A 20,632-nucleotide genomic window follows, 5' to 3' on the forward strand; every position below is an offset into this window, starting at 1 on the left:
ACAATTCTGATAGTAGACATATATTTTGCATTCATGTGTAAATACTAAACATACCAATGAGTAAGCAGCACAAGCCCACAAGGGCTGTTCTGTTTTATAAGTGATACCTATCAACCCACAGGCCACTTGCGGAGGTCTACATACTAGTAGGAGAAGATGATAGCATTTCAGCATCACCTCAGCTAATTAACCCCCACTGGTCATTAATATGCAGGAAATCCTTGTGCTAAGATCATTACTGCTATTACAATGAGAACCTGAGAACAGAGAAGGCAATATACATGCTTTGATACAATTGGACAACAAGCCCAACTCATATTAAAAAAAAAAAAAGAGACTGTATTTTTTCTCAAAAGTTCTTGCAAATAAAAAGGAATAGTCAGGTTGTGCTGCTTAATTTTTGTAAGTGGTATCTATCATTCCAGGCTAAACCAATTACGGTACTAATTTACAGGTGCCTCACCTATAGTCATATTTGCAATCTAATGGAAATCCAGGACTTGTAAGACTGTGCTTAAAGATCAGTAAGTGGTATTTTTGTTTGCTATATTGTAATGCTCACACATATAATGAAATTATTTTCCAAATTAACTTTAATTCAGAAATAAACTCCTGATTTATCTGCCTATTTCTTAGTTACATGTTTTCACTCACAGATTTGCTGACCTATTTGCACTTACTTCATCCTTTTTATTTCACAGAACTACAGCACAAATTCTTTCAATATCAAATACAATTGCACGAGAATATTAAATTAATGGTGTACACATATGCATGTGTATATATATAATCTGTTGCATAATTCTACATAGACAAGAAACTTTTTCTAGAAAAAAATCTGAGATACATACTAAAATACGTACATGTAAAAATATACTGCTAAAGTTTATGTGCATACATAACTTATTTGCATGTGCTTAGCAGATAACTTTAAGCGTGCGACCCCATGTAGGTATCCATCTTTGCTCACATTTTGGATCAGACTTCGAAGGGGTTCTGATCATCCTGAGTTTTAGTTTTAATGACTGTGAAGGAAGAGCTGATTTATATCACTTTTCATTTTGTCTACTCCTACTTTGGTAAAGTTAGATTTCAGTAGACATGTCCATCAGGCTTAAATACAACTTGAAGAAAATAGACTTTACTCTCTTAATTCTGGATGTTTTCTGAAATGTGTCACTCAGCTGTTGCCAGTTGTGTGGCTTTGTGCACACACACGGTGATGCTGGGGCACCTTACTTCTTTGGATCCCCAATATTTGAGTCAACAAAAAAGAACAAGAAGGGACAGTAAAAAGGCTTCGTTAACACACTAAACACTAAAAGCTAAAACAAACAAAACATGCACAATCTTATCCAGCTGAAAAAGAATTCAAATTCATACAAGACTTACTTGAATTTGGCAAATTGGTTTGTATTATTATAAACTACCCTTTGCCAGATGCACTGATGACAGCTTTGAAAGATATGAACTAAATCGCAAATGCTAAAGAAGGCATATTTGTTTCATCTGGATGTAAAACTGTTTCAAAAAGTTTTACTTATTAACCATCTTATATGGCTTTTTATATATGAAAGGAGGTCAAATTTAGTCTCGGGGGACTCTGTTGCCTAGTATGGGACCAGGTCGTCAACTGGCTTTCCTTGAACTTATTATAATTTTTACAATCTAAGAATTTGGTCCAAGATATTTTAAAACTATTATCTTTGTCAGAAATGAGGAATTCAAAACTTTGTATACTTTGTTAGATCCACCTCTGCTTTCCCACACCCTCCCCCCAAAATATACGATATATTTTTTTTTTACTGGGGAAACATATTTCAGAAAGGAAACCAGATGAGAACACAGCACAATTACGGACTTGATACCTATAATGGATTCAGCAATTAGAGTCATGCAGTGTTAAATTGCAAGCCTCCACAGGGTCTGCATCTCTGAAGCAGATTGATCATACATCCGAGAATAATGATACAGCTAGTTCACTTCTATATTCTGGCTGAAAACAAATTATTTCTCTTTCTTATTTCCAATTAGCACAGACCAAAAGATCACAGTTTTTAAACTGTAGAGTACTTGTTTAGTTATATAGCATTAACCAGTCCTATTGAATCATTATGTGTTGGACCATGTCATGCCATTACATAACAGTGCCACAAGAATGAGCACTCCCATCTCAAACCCCAGTGTATCTCTTACAAAAGAATACTGTAAAATTCCTTTCTGTACCTTACATTGTTTTAAAAACAGAAGACAATTGTAACACCAGCCAACTATAAAGAAAAATTAGCATCAGCGAAGGCATAACCTTATAGCATAGAAATCTAGGTAATACTTGAAACAGTCTTTATCAGCTTGCAATGAAATTCTTTTAAGCGTAAGACAATGAATCAAGTCTTTGGCCAACACAGTTTTAAGCTGATAAGGTTACACCTTTAAGTTTATTTCTTAAAAATAAACCTCAAAATCCTTCCTAAAATATTGCATTTTAGTGCTGAAATTAATTAGGTATTTACTTTAGAAAATATTCTCAAATTAAATACACACCTGTTCTCTCCTCTATATTACTACAAATAATTTCTATTCATGAATACTCGGCCAAAGAAAGAAGAACTACCATCTCATATATCTTTTCTTATACAACTTAACTAGGGAAGACTAGCTAATAACTGGATAATTCACAGTAAAAAAAAGATTCTGTAACTCTCAAATCCATGAAGAAATCCTCACTGGAAGGGAATCTGTATCCTGGGGCGTCTGTGCTCCTACCTCCCCAAAAGGGGGATGAGACAAGGACAGACGGGCCTTGGCAGATCCATCAACTCAGAATATGCAGATACAAGCTGTACCTTGCCTCCTTTCCCAGGACACCAGAGCTCCTGTTTCTGGGGTGTATGTTGATTTTTCTTAGGTAAAAGGTAAATCTGAGGTGATTAGGGAGAAATCCTCCAAAGATTTGCTTCAGCAGCACGATCAGTCCATGATGCTATAGATGTGGACTGCGGTTTTATTAATCAACTTAGTGGCATCGTGGCAGTTTCTAGATCATAGTGATGCTGCTTCTTACCACCACATAAATCCAGAGAAAGGCTTTTTATTCTTACTGCCTCCAAATTTGACTTACACAGTACAAAAGGGATCAAATTTTCCATCAGTTTAAATTATCTTCTACTCTGGAAGCCACAGCTATTACTGGAGGCTGGATTACATTTTGTTTACAGCTATATCCTTAATTATACTATTATATAATTAGCTACATTATTTAAAAACTTTAATTATAAAATATGTATATGAAAATTAGCTAAATAGAAATACTGTTGGCCTGTACATTGATTCCTTTAGCTTTCAGGTACAGAAATTGAGAGAGCAAAGTACTCTATAACAGACAATTAGCATAGAGAATTATAAAAGAGAAAATAACCCAGAAATATGGGAGAATTCAATTTGCATTACATTTCACATTTTAGTTACAGTGCTGAATATTAATTCTAAGCTGAAAGATTTATGCCTTCTCCCGAAAACTTGCACTACTGTTCCATTCAATTCAGATTTTTATGCTTTCAGAACAAATGTCCTTCAATTGAAGATTTAAGTTCTTTCTGATAATAAAAAAAGAAAAAAGAAAACAGTAACAATGCTATTTAATTCAAAACATTGCAAGAGAGCTGTTCTGTCTTCCCCAAAAATGCTGAACAAAAAAAACGCAATGAAATACTAGCTGATCTTCACTCAGACTAACATTATTTAGCTAAATTAAGCAAGGTAAAATTAAAGTCCCAATTAGTTAAGAACTAATTTTCAACTCCGCCAGTTAGAACACTTAAAAAAATTAAGCAGGATGTCTGAGAAAGTCCTGCAAGTTATTTGGTGATATTATATAATGGGCATAAAAAAGCATTACATTCTTTCATCTGTGGTAAGGTAGAGGAGGAATCATTTTGGTATTCATGAAAAAAGAATTAATTTCCCTAAGTACAACTCCAATATTTGTTTATTTTTGAATTACTTAAAAAATAAAAAATAAATTGTACTTCAATTGCCCCCATATCATAATAAACAGTGGGAAAAACCTTGGAAAATGTAGAAGACACATCAATGAAACTTCAGTTATTGATTTGACACCCTCCTATATGCACTTATATCCCACAGCAGCTATTGGGGCATCATGAAATAATCCAGAACTCTTGATCCCTTGAGATATCTTAACAGGACAGGAGCAGCACTCATGATAAACTAATTGAATTATCACCCTTTGATAATTTAAGCTGACATAATTAAGACTCATCAGCTTCAACTCGCTTTCCATTAAAGTACCAAGAATGCTCAAGTAAAAAGTTTCTTGAAATGTAGATGTTGCTTATAAGCAGAACAAAGAATAGTGACCAAACCAGGGGATTTTTCATTTTGCTGTTCTATTTTTAATACTGAGTCTCTCTCAATTTGAGCTGTAAGCAATGAACAGAACAGGACCAGTTATGACATTTCAGATATTAATTTAACTCCCCCTAACTATAATAACAATAAATTTTACTCTCTTAGACAAGTTTTAGAACTGACTAAAAGAGGAAAAACATTTTTTTCCAGACAACTTTATAGAAACTGGAAAACTAGAAAAATTGATTTTGATTAAATTTGTCCATGAAAGCATTCAGAAAATTTGAAATAATGTAAACAATAAATAGTTTTCTGGGTTCGTTGGTTCAATATTAAAAATTCTGTTGACTTTGTTGGTAATGTGCTATGCATTGGTCAGCATGGTTTTATATTGGCTGAGTGCAAATTATTTCATGTTTCAACATAAAACCTTTTTTTTTGCTAGTTTCAATGTGAAATATTTTCTTTAGCATTTTCCACATGAAATGTTGAAAATGTTCTAACAGAAAATCTGCAGAATTTTTCCTTATGCAATCTAAATGTATTCCTTGAAACATTCTGAAAACAAAAAGGTAAGCATGGCAACATATTGTTTTCACTGTATTTGAGATGACACAAAAGTTAAAAAAAAAAAAAACTGTCATAGCCACTCTTTAATTCTGTCGTTTCTATGAAATTTCTTTAAATGTTCTTTTGAAAGTTTTCCTTTCCACTCACAATTTTGTTTAATCACAAAAGCATGTTTAACTAGCAGTCTTCAGTGTTGATTCAGAGTATGAACACTAAGCCATACAAAGTTTACCTAAATAACTGTGAGCAGGTTTTTCTTCCACAACTTTGATTCTCCTTGCTCCTGCAGGTATCACCAAAGCTTCCACATAACCTAAGTATGAGACCAAATGTCCTGAGTAAAATACAAAAATACAGAAAAGTACCTCTAGCATTTTTTCAGTTATTCTCTTCTGTTTTGCTTTTCAAATATAATGTTATATTCTATATGACAATGGTTTGAGGGTCCTTGCTCATGTAAAGATGTCAGTTATTAGCTTTGAAACAAGCTCTGTAACTGTGCTATGTGTAATACATATGCCATGATATACAATGAACAAAGTAAAACATAACAAGAGTTAATGGGGCTGGGGAATACACAGATAAAGTTGTCTCCAGCCAAGCACAATTTTCTGTCATTACCATCACCAGATGACCACAAGAGAATGCCAACTTCACTCAGCATGAAGAGCTAAATGACACAATGCTAAAAACCAAACAGCCCTCTGTTGCCTTTATTTATTTATTTATTTATTTATTTTGGATGGAGGGGGGATAAATGTTTTGTACTCCAGCTCCCTCTTGCTTTAACACATACAAACCCTGTTCTGAATGGCTTGAGCTTTGAAGTATACTCATCAGATATTTGGTTTGCATTAAAATTGCTTTCATAAAGTGTGGGATTAAGAAATGCTGTTGAGTCATTTGCTTTAAGTAAGAAGGAGTGAGAAGGCAATGAAGGTGAAAAATTACATGCAACCAGGAATGTTTATTAATAAAATCAAATTTCAGATTACTTGGGTGGACTTCAAAAAGTGGATAGTAAAATAAAGCTTTATTCTGTGTAGTTACATAATGTTATATTACAAAATACTGAGCATTTACAACACCTTGTCTATAATCCTGATTTTAACATAGTATAGTTGCCAGGCAGCATTATTTATCTTTAGTTTCCTTAAGAGCTAATAACACATTCTATGTATTGCTGACATTCAGCTTCTGGAGAAGGAACAGTAGTTGTGTTTAGGTGGCAGTGCCAGTGTATTATATACCTGCACTGAACCCTGAATAAAACCTGAAAAGTGTTTGCGTATTTACTTCAGCTATAAAAGAAAGCTGAGACATTGTAATTTGTATTAACAACTACCTTCTCTGTAGTTTTTGCTCTGTAGCTGACATCTTTTTTCTGTGCTTGTAGTCTTCCAGACTCCTCTGTGGTTTAGGATTTCTGTTCTACATTACTGCTAGCCTAAGAGAAGGCTGGTCTCGAGCATCTGAAGGCTGTGCCTCACTTTTTTTTTTTTTTTTTAGTATTATAGTTTAGCCTAAAATGCACTGAATTCTCTTGATTTTTCAAACATATATTGTTTCTTCTAATTGTACTACTTTGTGATAAGTGATGTACTTACAATCTTGAAATTCTGTAAATTTTCTAAGCAAGAAACTGAAAGTGTAATGGCAAACAAAGGCTGAAAAGAAATGTTCCTCCAGAGAAGAGACTCTTCGTGGGGAAAAGGCATATAAGGCACATGATGAACATTATTAGGATCTCAGTCCTCTGTTCTGTCAACACTATTATATTGGGGCCAGTCAATTCAACTCAATTGAAGAACAAATTGCAGAACCCTGAAAATCTACTGTTTATTCTGCATCAGAAAATCTATTTGCTCTTTATGATATGTTATTATAAGCATAAAAGAACAAATAATAAAAATATGTAAGATTGCTTCTTGAGACATTTGGCTTTATGTTCACCCATTGCGTACTTGTTTAATGACATTTCTGTAGGCAACAGACCATAACTTGAATATTTATTTTGAAGAACACTAAATGAATGTAAAAACTCTAAAAAAATATATAGCGTATTTACTCAAAATATAAATTTCACTTCTTAAACTTATCAAAATCAACCTCTTCTAAGATATAATGTGCTTCTTACAGTAATATAAATTAGGTAATTCCTTAATTTAATGAATCTAAGGAAAACAATATGATTTCAAAATATTTACATTTAAAAATATTCATGAATCTTATCTAAAATATTGAATATATTATCATATAAATATTATTATATTTATATGATAAATTTTATTATCATAAAAATTTCTTCTGTAGCTCTGAAATTCCTGTGAGGCACTGCATCATTTAAGAAAGCATAGCGTATTTTCCAATGGTCAAAGCAGTCAAAACATCTAACGGTTTTCCATGTATTTGAAATAAGCAGATTTACCTGCTCCTCTGGTATGGTTAAAATCTCCTTTAATAACTTTGCATGATTTTCCATTACCATTGCACACACCACAATGATCTTCACGAGCCAGAGATCCTAATATGCCATCACAGCCAAATTTCTGTGGGAGAAGAAAATAAAGCTTTTGAGAGACAGCCCATGACTGCCATAAAGCTGCCTTTCCCAGTGGGCATTTCACCCTTTTGCAAGACACCTGATCAACCTCATCTAGCTTTGAAGCTAGCCCTGCTCTGAATGAGGGCTGGACTAGATGATGTCTGTCCAGAGATCCCTTTCATTCTAAATTCTTCTACGATTTTATGTAGGTTACTGTGTTCACTCTTCTTGTATAGTTGGCCAACTCCAGAGCTGCTCTCTAGCTGCGCTATGGCATTTCTGAGCCACTGTGCCACACACTCAATGGGTCCTCCTGCTCAGAGATGGCAGCGTGCTTGACTCTAATGCTTTCTGAGCTCAAATTATGGTAGATTCTTTGCCAACCCCATAAGGGTCAAGTGCCATCTGATGTCAAGTCAGTTATGCATCTCGTGTCTTATTTTGAATAGAATACAAACATATCTAGAACATGTGAATACAAACTTTTTTTGTGCTTTATGAAAAGCTAGCAACAAGCATTTACTTAAAATAAACAACATTTACTCAAGCACCCTCAAATTACCACGTTAGCTGTATTTCCATCATTAAAATCACTGCTAGCTTGACAGTAGAAACATTTACAGTTAATACTATATGTTGGCCTGACATGAAATAAAAACATTCTAAAGTCTAGAAGAATCATCACAGTGTAATCTTGTGCACCATATAAATGCATCTGATGAAACCAATAAAACTTCAACTGCATTTGATAAATGGTGAAGTTAAGACCAGGTTAATGAGGAAATAAAGGATTCCCATAAAAAAACAGAAATCATGGTCTACCAGGAATTTGCTCATCTCCAAGCACATGAAGATAGTTACTTCATGTTATGCATGGAATTTCTATTAGTGTTCTTTGAATTAAAAAAAAGAAGAGAGCAATATAGATTTTAAATTAGGCATTATGTTAGAAGCATACAAAAGGCTGCATATCCAAAATGGTAAATCTGCAAAATTTACATTCGTAACTCTAAAGCTGTAATCCCAAAAGTTCTTGCTCATCTGGCATCTAAAAGCACAGGCTAAAATATGGGAAACCTTATAATTTAGATATTTAAGTTTGATAAGCACCTCTCTATACCTCTTGATATTCCAAGAGCCCAATTTAGTCTTAATCAGGTAGGTCTGGTTTGGGATTTGTATTGTCTTTATTACACAGTATTCACAGACACAAACGTGAAGAGTGGATGATATACAAAAGATATTTTTTTTTGGAAAAATGGGGTATATACCACCTTTGGGATTAAATCTGCGAATGTTACATGATAAGCAAAAGCCCCAAGGGTTTACTTGTTGCATGTACTCAGTCACTTGAGAAATGCTTATTTGACATACATATATGTACATGTGCACATGTATGCATAAGTTAATTTGTTAAAAGTTATTAGGTTAAAGGTTGTGTTTTTGTTTGTTTTTTTTTAAACTGAATCCAATGTGTACAAAGAGAAGCAGACCAAGAAGAAGGAAAAAAAAAAACCCRTGGAACTTTTATATGGAAGAGTTTCCACATGAAGTACTATAAAAGTAGCAAGAGAACTTCTATGAACCAAATCAAATCTGAGGAGCATGAAGTAACATGAACAACACAAGCATTCAGATTTAATTATCTGTGATGCAGCTCCTTTGGTCCCGGTTTATTTAGATGTAAAATTCTGTACAGGTGAAAAAGGCAGAATTAAACATACATATGCACACCCCATGGCAAAATTCCCCAAGCTGTTGAAAGCTGAGGCTTCCCTTAGAAGATGGAATCAATTATAGTCATCCTTCACTGTGCCGCAATTTGTTATTATCATCCTTATCATCATAGACACACATTCCCCAAGCTAAACCTTCATGTCCTGTGTTGCATTGAGTGAAAGGAGTTTAAAATATTTCAATACAAAAAGAGGCATTCAGTCCTGGTTATGCCTTTTGCAACGTTCTGTCAGAGAAGTAACACATATGCATAACAAACATATGCACCTGCATATGTGCGTGCATATGTATCCAGGCTCTAAAGAAGGAATTCGTACCTGGCATCTGCCATTTGCACAGATATCTACCCCATGCTGGCCACAAGAAGTCCCATCTATCACCTTTTCTGTTAGGAGAATGGGTTGATCCTTTCCAGTTGGAGAACAGAATAAGGCACATGGCTTTTCTGTAATAGTAATTGATGAAAGAAACACCAAATTAATAAAAAGTCACTTAATAAATGCAAAATTATTACCAACAGGATTTTTAGAACTGAAGCCTGTTTATCTGTGTGGCATGAATCTCTGTTAGTATAACAAGTTATCTTGGGAAAAGCGAGAAAAAAAAAAAAAAAGCTTTTGATGCTTTTCTCATCTGCTTGAAAAACTCAAATTCTTTTTCCTGCTAGAACATACTTGTGCTATAAACTTGAGCCTACATAATACTCATGTCATGTTCATTGTAACAATTAAGAGTATGCACATTACAGCTGTTGGAATATTTTGGTTGTAATCTATACTTTCATTCTATTATACTTTTGGCAGATCATAAATACTGGTTAAAAAAGTAACTTAACACTTTCCAGATTTTCTAACTATGCAGGTCAAAGAGAAAAAAATTAAGCAAGTGAAAAACCCCGAGAAGAAAAATATACGGCTTTACAAAGTCCACATTAAAAAAAAAGACAAAAATTGAACTCATTCTTTTTAACATTGTTAGCAAGGTCAAGCAATTTTCTACTACATTTCTGAAACATTCTGCAAATCATTTATAATTTTGAAAAGAATAAAAAAGTAATAATATCAAAAGGCTGATTTTTGGATCCTTAAGAGCCCTCTTTTATAAATAACGGTGTTTGCTTGCCCACTGTTGAGGTAATTACAAATAAAATAAATTAAGTCTCCTCTCAATGGTCAACACAAAATTACATGATGTTTTCATATCTTTACTTATTCATAAGCATACTAGCTCAGAACTTCTTCCTAAATCTTTTGTAGATTTTGAAAGTATAATGACAATTCTGAATTCTTAGCTGATTTCCCTTGGACACAGTCTATGCTACTCTGACTTCATACTGACTTCTAGCTAGATTCCTGGAGTGTATTTTATTAGTAAATTAAACAATTCCAGGAAACATTCAAGGGCACTGGCACTCTACTGCCAATACAGTTAAACGGTAGAACAGTCTCCGGCACGTTTTTGGCCAGCGCCAACTAGCACTAACTGTGTCTAGACTGGAAATCACCACCTGCAAAGAACCATTTCCAAAAAGCGGTTTGGATGTCACCACCCATTTTCAGAGCATAAAAGAGTTGAAAAGGATGGACACAGGCCTTCTGGGCCAGCTGACTTGAGCACAAGAGACTGGCCTGCATGCATTTAATTTGCTAAAATTGACACAGCCTCTGGGCATCTCTAGGGGACAAGTACAAACAGACGTCATCTCCTCTGCCAACATGTGAAGACAGTCAGACACAAGCCATCTCCAGTTGAAAAGTGTGAGGCTCTGCCTGAGTTTGTGCCCTCTACACTGCTGTTATACTGCTTAAATAGTAATTGCAAAGTCACCCAGTAGCTCAAGAATAGCCTGTATGAGGCATTTAAAGGAATTTAAAGGAATGCCTTATCAAGACTTTGAACCTAAACATTACTTTAAGAAGACTGAACTCAAAGAGACAAAACCCCAACAACACTGGGCAACTTTTGTAAATACATGGGAGTTATAACACTCAGAATACTTGCAATTAAAGAGGTTGGGTTACCCACCTTCGTTTTCACCGTACAACTTTGTGGCTAACAGACTGTTAAACACAATTGACGCTATCTCAAAATTCTCCAGAAAAACCCTTAAAAGATAAACAATTCCGATTCTCTTTTATAATTTTAAAATAGGTATTTAACCCATCTTCAGAATAAATTCCAGATTACCCATTTAATTGCTACAACTCTATTTTGGAAAAGGCAAAGTTATCAAGTCAAGCAAAACATGTCATTGATGAGTCTTCCCAAAGAGCCTAATCCTATTTAGGTCACCCCAAAAGTGAGGTATTATCAGTTTTTGATCATATGCTACTTTTCCAAATATCAATTCTGTTTTATGAAGCATGCCATGCAAAGCAGTAACTACAGAGACAACTGCAGCCCCCAGGCTTGGCAGTAACAGACTATAGGAGACCTCATTTAAATACGAGCATTTTGGACATGTTGCATTAGGGTCTAGTAAAGGCTAAAAGGGCAAATAATTAAAGACTTAGGATCAATGTGTTTCTGTAATACTGGAACTCTTTAGCTGGTGTCCAGTTTTGTATCCCCTGAGATACGCCTCAAGATAACAAGATCTCTCTGAACAAAATTAGATGGAAACAACCATCCACACTCCTTAATGTGGGACTGGAGCGTATCAGAGATTTTTCAGTAGATGACTGAAGTATTCAAAGTCAGGCTGAAAGCTTTTGAGCCCTTAGGATATAAATCATGCATCTTGTGCTAGATCACAAGTTACTAAAACAAAACCAAACTGATTCMCTAGGTACACACCTATAAAATATCTGGAGAGCGTTCTCCTTCCTCTGAACACCAGCTAACATACAAGCCAAACTGAAAACAGGTTGATCAGTTTTCATTTTGGCATTTTGAGAGTAAGCTTAATATAGAAAATATCCCTTTTTAGCTAAATATATTAGAATAAGTTTGTGATAATACATTCACATTTTTCAGGACTCAGCAAAACAAACAGTTCTCTTAAAATTTATGCTTCAGGATGGTTGCTGATATTATCTTTCATGCTTGAAATATAAATGGCAATAATAAACTACAACAATCTCACACCTTAAAATATGATAACACATACTTATAGTACTCCAGTGTTGTTTCAGGCATTTCTTTATCACTAGTTGCTAATTTTTTTTWAAAAACTGTTTTCATAACTTAAGTCTTTTTGTTGGATTTTTGAATAAAATACAGTATCACAATTTAGAGCAAATTAATTTGAATGGCAGTTACTGTTCATATTCCTAGCATGAACTTGAATAGAATGTTTTGGTTTTTAGATGTTGATATTTCATGACAACTTCATCTCTGTAGGTATTATAAATGTTTGATACTACTATTCTCTTACTTGAACACACTGTTAAAGGCACAGTAACTAAGCAAGACTGTTACACCAAAATGCCAAGACCTTGCTTGAAGTAGCTGTCTGGATTTATAGAAAACTGACCTAACTGCAAGACCTGCAGTACGTATGTATTTTTGCCAAAAGCCAATGCTGGATATCTGAAACATCCAACTGTTAAACCCAAAGTGCTTTTCTCCTTCTTCAAAAGTAAATGTTCACTACAATATCCGTATTGTCTTGCTGGCTTTGCAGATAGAAGTATAATAGATACACATACACTGAAAGATGTAGCATTCCTCTAGAAAGCTGTATTCATGAGTGACTTCATACTACTTTTCTGTTTATGTAAGACCAAACTGATGTTGAATTTTAGTACAAATGTAGTCATCACATATTAAGAAGCATAAATTCAATAGGAACATGAGACAGTAAATTCCAAAGCATGTGAAAATACCACCAGACTTCGGCAATGAAACAAAAACAGCTTACTAAAAATCTTGGTCCTTTAAATTTTTTTTCAAGTTTCTACCATCTGTTTCTTAATCAACGGCAATATGAGCTAGCTATAAGACATATTAGCAGATAACAACGTGGGAGATAGATAGCTTATACTCACCATCATCAATGACAGCCTGCCACTGGTGCACGTGCTTCTGATAGGAAGATCTGACACTGAAAGCCTGGCACTGCCAGTCCCTGAAGGCAGGCACGCCAGCAGGACAAGAAGGGTTTTTGCATATTCTGTACTGTACTGTGGGACCATGACACTCTACTTCAAGGCCTGGACTAGAAAAGACAGCACAAATACCATGCTTGTTTGTTGGACACATTTTGTCAAATTTACAGCATAATTTATTTCTTCCATATACAAAGTCAGTTTAAATAACAGAATTTTTGTTGAAATGTAATATTAAGACATTACCCACAAGAAAATCAAATTCGCAAAACAAAACATGTTTGCCTTCTTTCTGGACCTGTTACATTACATGTGAAGAGCCACAGATGCTAAAATGTACACTTAGCTCCAAAGAAGCACTAGGATTAGCAGGAGTGTTCAGTAAAGAGAACTTCAGCTGTGTTACTCATATAGCTCAGGTAATTTTTTTCTGGCCTGACTGAGCCAAAGATGCCAGTGAGGGGACGCTTCCATTAAATTACATTTGCTGCCTCCTTTGCAGGTGTGGTGTTACAAAGCTCAGACAGTATGCTTTGTTTTCTTCTGGTCCATCCAGTTGTGCCTGTGAGTGCTAATGCACAAAGGCAAAAGAAAAGCAGATGCAGAAACTGGAGCTAATTACTCCAGTACGTTGCTTGAAGAAATGAATGAAAGTGAAATTAAGACAGCTTTAAATTCTAGAATTAGCTTTCGGGCATGCAGCTGGAAGTGACATTTAGATGGGAGGGAATATGAAGGCATTTTGTATATCTGGAAGGCATTTTTCTCTTAGACTATGTTGCTTTTGTATAGCTATATCCATGTTTTCCTCACGTTTCTTTACACAAATTTTTCTATTTTATTGCCTCTGTCTTTCTTTTCCTGTTTCTTTTGCTCAAAATCTGTTATATTGTCTTTCACCTTTCTTCACTTCTCCCGTTTTTTTCTATTATTTTCTAAAACCATCTATTCTACTGTATTCCTACTTCTCTTCCTCTTTTTTCCTTCTTTTCTCTGTGTGTTAGTGACCTACAAAAGAGAAATGTGGTATTGAGTAATTAAGAGGAAAGTATCTTCTATCTGACTACTGAGATCCCTGTAGTGAAATATTGGCTCCATGCAAGTCATTGGTAAAAACTCCCTTTACCCTCAAGTCATGGGATTTTCATTTTCACAAGATAAGAGTTTTATAAATTTTGTTTTCAGATATTCCACACCTAAATGCCTGCAGAGCTGCTAGAAAGATCTCTTTGAAAAGGTTTTAATCCCTTGACCGTCCAAATGAGAAATAAGACTTTTTTTCCCAGTAAAATAAAATAAAAGATGAGAATTTTATTTTGGACACTCTCCAAGTCAAGAAAATCTAAGTGTTTTTCTTCTTCAGGTAAAGTGTGAAACAAAGGTTGTATTCTCCCATTAATGTTATCTAAGCTTTTGTGAACAGTAGAAATGAGGAAAATTAGCGTTTCCACATAATAAAGAAAAATCATTATGGAACAGATAATTTCCTAGAAATTGCATGTTCTGCTCCCATCACCCATTTACATGCACATCAAAAGCTCATGACTCTTACTTGGTTGGGTAAAACTTATACGACCCATTTGTTGGAAAACAGAAGTTCCCAACCGTAAGTAACTTTTCTCCTACTGAGTTTTTCAGTATTCATAAAAAATGAATTGCTTACGTATATGGCAATGGTATCTCAGCAGGTTTCTGTACTTGTAAGAATCAGATTCTATTTAGAAACACAGATGAACAGCAATGGAAACCTGAACTTGTTTTTACCTGGGGCATTTGCGCTGTCGACTGCTGACTCCAGTGTTGCAAGTTCGGCTGCAAGTGCTCCACACGCTCCACTCCCCCTCCATGTGCTCCGCAAAAGAGGTTCGACTGATGCACTCGCCAGCCTTACACCACTAGGTCAAAATTCAGCTCTTAGGTAAATAAATCAAGACACATACCAAACAACTCATTGCTTTACAAGCACACAGGAAGCCCAACATAAACACTTTGTTGAATGCACAGTCCTCATTTGAGTCAGGAATCTGTGTTCCTATTGATCCCAGTAGTTAATTTTTCTAGACTAGCAAATATAACAGCCAGAGTCCCTTCTCTGGCTCTGTGGCCGTGTAGTAAGCGCAACTCTTGTCCACAGGCTCAAGCTCAAGTCCATTCCCAGCACAGGGTAGCTACTGGAACAGCCTGCTGCAAATGGTCCCTAGACCAGACTGTCCCCTTCACCTGAGGCTGAGCACTGCCTAGGAGAGTGCCGTTGGGTCCAGCCCAAACCCACCTCAGGGATCAATCACCAACTGACCTGTACAGATGATCACAACATAGCGTTCAGGGCTGTTCCCTGCGCTTGCTTGGTTTACTGGCATAGACATAGCCAGTGGGAACTGCACTGGCCAAGGACTATCCACATATATTATGACCACTGTCATAATATAAAGTTATATTACAAGTTATAGAGAAAATGAGGCTTTATTCACAATTTGTATTCAAAAAGCAGAGGATGGAAGCCCAAGTGAGGTAGTCCCGAGAAAGTCAATAGAAGTTCTGGCATTTATTTAAAAAAGGCCAGATTATCAGCTCTGGCTGAAGAAAGTACTGCTATTTCTCATGTAAAAATTATCCAAGTAAAACTGTTATGTTCTGTAATCTGGTACATATCATCATAATTCTGTAGAACAGTATTACTTTATCAGCTTAGAGTAACTGAAAAGCTGTCCCATGTATTATGAAATTTTAACAACTGTAAAGCAGTAAGACTACAAAAAGACAATGAACAATTAATTTCATTGACATCTGGAATTTAACACATTTCTCTTTGCACTCTGAATTATTTGAATTACTGTTATTAATGGGTAAAGTGCCTGAAGAAGTCTCATATTTCAAGCAAACCAAACCATGTCAATAATGCAGTCAATAAAGACCTTTGTAACTTCTTACAATACACTTCTGCTATTATTTGCAGTGTCTGTGCCAAGTTCTTGTCTGGTGATCTTAAATTTCACCTGCAGTTTCAAACTGGTCTTCACTAATCAATCTTCATTTTCTGCCTTAAATTATTGCACTGTGATGATGGCATAATTATACCACCTTGAAAAGTCTTCATATTGGACAGCTGCATTATTATATTGGATACGCAATCACAAACTATAGATTTTGTAATGCTTTTGAATGTTTCAGACTGAAAATGCTCATATTTATTTAAAGATATTCCCACAGATACAGTGCATAAAATGGATTTTTGTCCAGGAAGAGGACATAGAGGCTGAGGGTTGCTTATAAATCCTCGACTTACAAAACAACTAAGCTGGAATGGGCTGAGCAATGAAATTTCCATCACTCCTTAAAGATCCTAAGAGTGGAACAGAAGGCAACAATACTCTGTCTCTGCAATCTAAAGTAAAACAAAGCAAGTGACTTGTAAAATCCAAAGCTCATCTTGGGCCGACAAAGTAAATAAGAAGAGCCCTTCCTAATCCACTGAGATGTTTCAGTGATGTCTGCTTAGTTTTTTACTGCTAGGCATACATAACGTATCTCTGTAACCTGGCACAAAGTTCAGCAAGCACTGGTCATTAGAATCAATACTTCTTACCCTCATTGCTCAGTGCGAGCCTCCTGCATTATTTACTGCATACTAGCTAAGCTCTACAATAAGAAAACAGTGTTACCATTCTCATGGACTTTCCAGGAGCCATATCACTACCATATCATTATGCTCCCACGAGCATCAACATAACTCTTAAGAATGAGTCCTCTGCAATGAGTTGCTATTATCACATTTTGCAAGTGAATTAATGAGGCACAGACATTTATGTGCAAAATACACACTAATTTGGATACCTAGTTGAAGATGGCTATGGTTTTACAATGGAAAATACTGGGTGGTCTTAGCAAGAGATGTTGCTTCCTACTCCCTACCACAGGCATTCCAGGCTCATAGAAAAGAACACAACCTCTAACAACAGACAGTAAATCAGCCACACACATTTATCAGAATCACAAGATTGCAGCAAATGTCATTGTCTTAGAGATATAAAAATGAATAAAGCCTATTTTTCTTTGGGTATGTAAAGTGGTACTACCTGAACAATTCATTTTATTCTATTTGCAGATTTGTTTGCTTTTTTAGCAGATGAAGACAGTCCTTGGTGATTGTAGTATGATTCACTGAGCAAATTATTCCTATGAGAAACTGCTGTCAGCATAATATCATGAAAATCTCAAGCATGTTCCACCTCTGTTGTCTTTTTTATTTGAGTTCATTTACTTTCATTTACAGTTATATACACACATGGCAGGGATTGTTCGAGCATGAAAGCTGTTAAAGGACGTTTAACGTAAGTCTGACTTCAGGCAACCATTCAATTTCTTTGATGGTGTATTTTTAAGGATGTTTATCACTCTTTTAGGTGTGCTGATACTGTATATATACTATATCTTTAACAGAGTTTATCCTAAAAAGTTGTATCACAAATCTGTGTTGATTTTTTTCATGAGACTACTTCTACTATATCTTAAATCATAGCAGAGATCTTTGTATCTTTGAAAACTTATGTTTCTGTTTACAATAAGCAGTGCAACAATGACATTCCATTCATAAAGTAGTACCAAAAACTGAACGAGTTTGAAATAAAACAGTGTAAGCACTAAAACATCTGTGGCTTTGGCTACCTTAGAAAAATTGCAGTGTTTGTAGGGAAATACACTCTTTTTCATATCACACACACACACACACACACACACACACATATATATATATATATAAAAGACTGTGTTATTTTAATGATAAACAAAGTAAGCAATAACTTTAAACAAGTGCAAAGACCTATTCAGCTTTTTTTCTAAAATGTACATGTTCAATGTAATCTATATTGCTTTGTCACTTCCATTTTAGGAAAACCAGTAACTTACCTTTCCAGTGTCACAGTCTGTTCCATCCATTGGTGGATCCAGTTTAGTTTTGCATTCTTTCTCACTTTCCACTTTACACCACAACCCAGTGCAAATGACATGCTGAAAAAACACACATACAGCTAAGAATAAAATCAGTCTTATGCAAAATGACTTTCTGCATATAATTCACTAATTGGGTCATGAAGTTACCAGCTTGACCGTACTGAAGTATGTTTAAAGACAGGTTAAATGCACAAAATTCACAATGGACAAATCCTGCTTAGACTTTCAGTGATCATGGACACATGGAAGTCGTCAAGCTGGTGTGTTGATAGAGAGGGGAAGAACTCCAGAAGTCTCACCCTAGCGGTCACAGTCCTTGTGTACTCCAGATCTGACAAAGCACATAGGAACAATTTTGCCCCAGATCGTGAAGCTGCCACTGTACAGATGCACTTTCCCAAGACTGGAGGAGGTGCGATACAGCCAAGGCTGAAACGTGCATTCTGCTTTGGGTTATCAGCACACAATTCAGGCACCTGAGCTGTGCGCTGGGAACAGAACGAGTTTCTTAGCACCATGGCAAAAATAGGCAGGTGCAGGGGACGTATTTCTTTTTAAACAACACTTGGAGTTTTCTGGGAATTATTTAAAAAATGTCTTTGTATTTTTACTGCTTTTATTTATTGTTCATTCATTTTATGTGAAAAGCAGAAAAACAGCACTGTCACTAGCAATAAAAAGCAAGGTTTTAAGATGAGTGCACTTATATGTACAAAGACTAATGATTTTTTTGTGCACCTACATAGATAGGTTCTCTAGAGGTTTGGAAGAAACAGAGAGGCAGAAGACACAGCAACAGGGCAACAGGCTGCATTTAAAGTAGGAAAAAAAAAAAGCTAAAATGAAAACTGATACTTCATAAGCATTAGTGCACTGACTCCCAACCCCTCCCGCAGACATATACAGCAGTGAAGCGGACATTTTGCAGTCCCTCCCAAATGTTCCCTGAACTCTTTGGGCAATAAATTTCAGTTGGTTCTTGCAAAGGTTATTTAAACTGAAAAAGAACACAGAAGTGCCAGGATGGACCCATAGATGAGAATGAACAAATAAGAAAGACACTTCGAAAGCAAATTAAAAGTTATTTTCACACTGAACATCCAGCCTGGTCAGTCAAATGTTCACCTCACAACTGTTAAAACTCATTTTTAATTTTACCTTTGTACTTGACACATAACAAGCATACAGTTACTCCCTGAAAAAACAGACATAACAGATGCAAGTTTCATAAATTAGAGTGATTTTCCTAACACTTATGTGTTATCTTGTGCAATCCAGAAAATCTTTTTCTGGGAACTATGAGGCTTCTTCAGGACTTCCAAATGCCCCTTGCTCATACCATCCCGATGACTGCTACTACCTGATGCTCTTCCAACAATATAATCCTCATTTCTCTGGAAACAGCTCAAAAATTAATCAAACCTGATATCCACAAAGAAGATGCAAAGTAAGACGACAAATCAGGTTGAAATAATTTTGTTGAGAGAAAGAAGAGAAAGAGGGTAGACGAGAGGGGTGCTAGTCCGTAGAGAAGAGCTGCTTATTTTGTCCATCCTAAGCATCAGAACAAGATAGTCTTATCTACTTCAAAAGAAAGCATAGCCCTGAAGTACGCTGGCTCACGTATTTCTCTAAATTCCCTTGGCAGCTTTCCCTAATTCCCTCTAAAAATCCCTCCTGCTCTCAAGCTGAGAATCACGACTTCGTTCCCCTCCCTGCTTTGCTCCCCTGTACTTGGAAACCACATGGAAGTGAACGGGGCCATCTGGGGCTGGGTTGTGCCCTGCATGTTATTGCATACACAGTGTGATCCCCCCCAAATATGTGCAGTAACCCCCAACAGGGACAAGAAGGATCACAGAATCACAGAATCACAGAATCGCTGAGGTTGGAAGGGACCTCTGGAGATCACCTAGTCCAACCCCCCTGCTCAAGCAGGGTCACCTACAGCACGTTGCACAGGATTGCATCCAGGCGCGTTTTGAATATCTCCAGAGAAGGAGACTCCACCACCTCTCTGGGCAACCTGTGCCAGTGCTCTGKCACCCTCACAGTGAAAAAGTTTTTCCTCATGTTCAGATGGAAGTGTCTGTGTTTCAGTTTGTGCCTGTTGCCTCGTGTCCTGTCACTGGGCACCACTGAGAAGAGTCTGGCTCCATCCTCTTGACACCTTCTCTTAAGATACTTGTACACATTGATAAGATCTCCTCTCAGCCTTCTCTTCTCCAGGCTGAACAGGCCAAGCTCTCTCAGCCTTTCCTCATAAGAGAGATGCTCCAGTCCCCTAATCATCTTTGTAGCCCTTCGCTGGACTTGCCCCAGTAGTGCCACATCCCTCTTGTACTGGGGAGCCCAGAACTGGACGCAGTACTCCAGATGGGGCCTCACCAGGGCTGAGTAGAGGGGGAGG

General features: G+C 36.1%; 1 protein-coding gene across 1 annotated transcript in view; it reads right to left on the reverse strand.

The window, feature by feature from the left end:
* The window catches only part of ADAMTS19 (ADAM metallopeptidase with thrombospondin type 1 motif 19), a 121,368-nt gene that overhangs the window by 34,291 nt on the left and 66,445 nt on the right, over window positions 1–20,632 (reverse strand). The window contains exons 9-14 of the mRNA XM_026056969.1: window positions 18,178–18,279; window positions 15,037–15,167; window positions 13,213–13,382; window positions 9,541–9,638; window positions 7,370–7,490; window positions 5,174–5,254 (exon numbers count right to left, since the gene is read on the reverse strand). Coding sequence (XP_025912754.1) covers window positions 5,174–5,254; window positions 7,370–7,490; window positions 9,541–9,638; window positions 13,213–13,382; window positions 15,037–15,167; window positions 18,178–18,279 — 703 coding nt within the window. The remainder of the gene's footprint in view (window positions 1–5,173; window positions 5,255–7,369; window positions 7,491–9,540; window positions 9,639–13,212; window positions 13,383–15,036; window positions 15,168–18,177; window positions 18,280–20,632) is intronic.

Source organism: Apteryx rowi, unplaced genomic scaffold (genome assembly GCF_003343035.1).
Source record: "Apteryx rowi isolate R43461 unplaced genomic scaffold, aptRow1 scaffold_135, whole genome shotgun sequence".
Classification (NCBI taxonomy): Eukaryota; Metazoa; Chordata; class Aves; order Apterygiformes; family Apterygidae; genus Apteryx; species Apteryx rowi.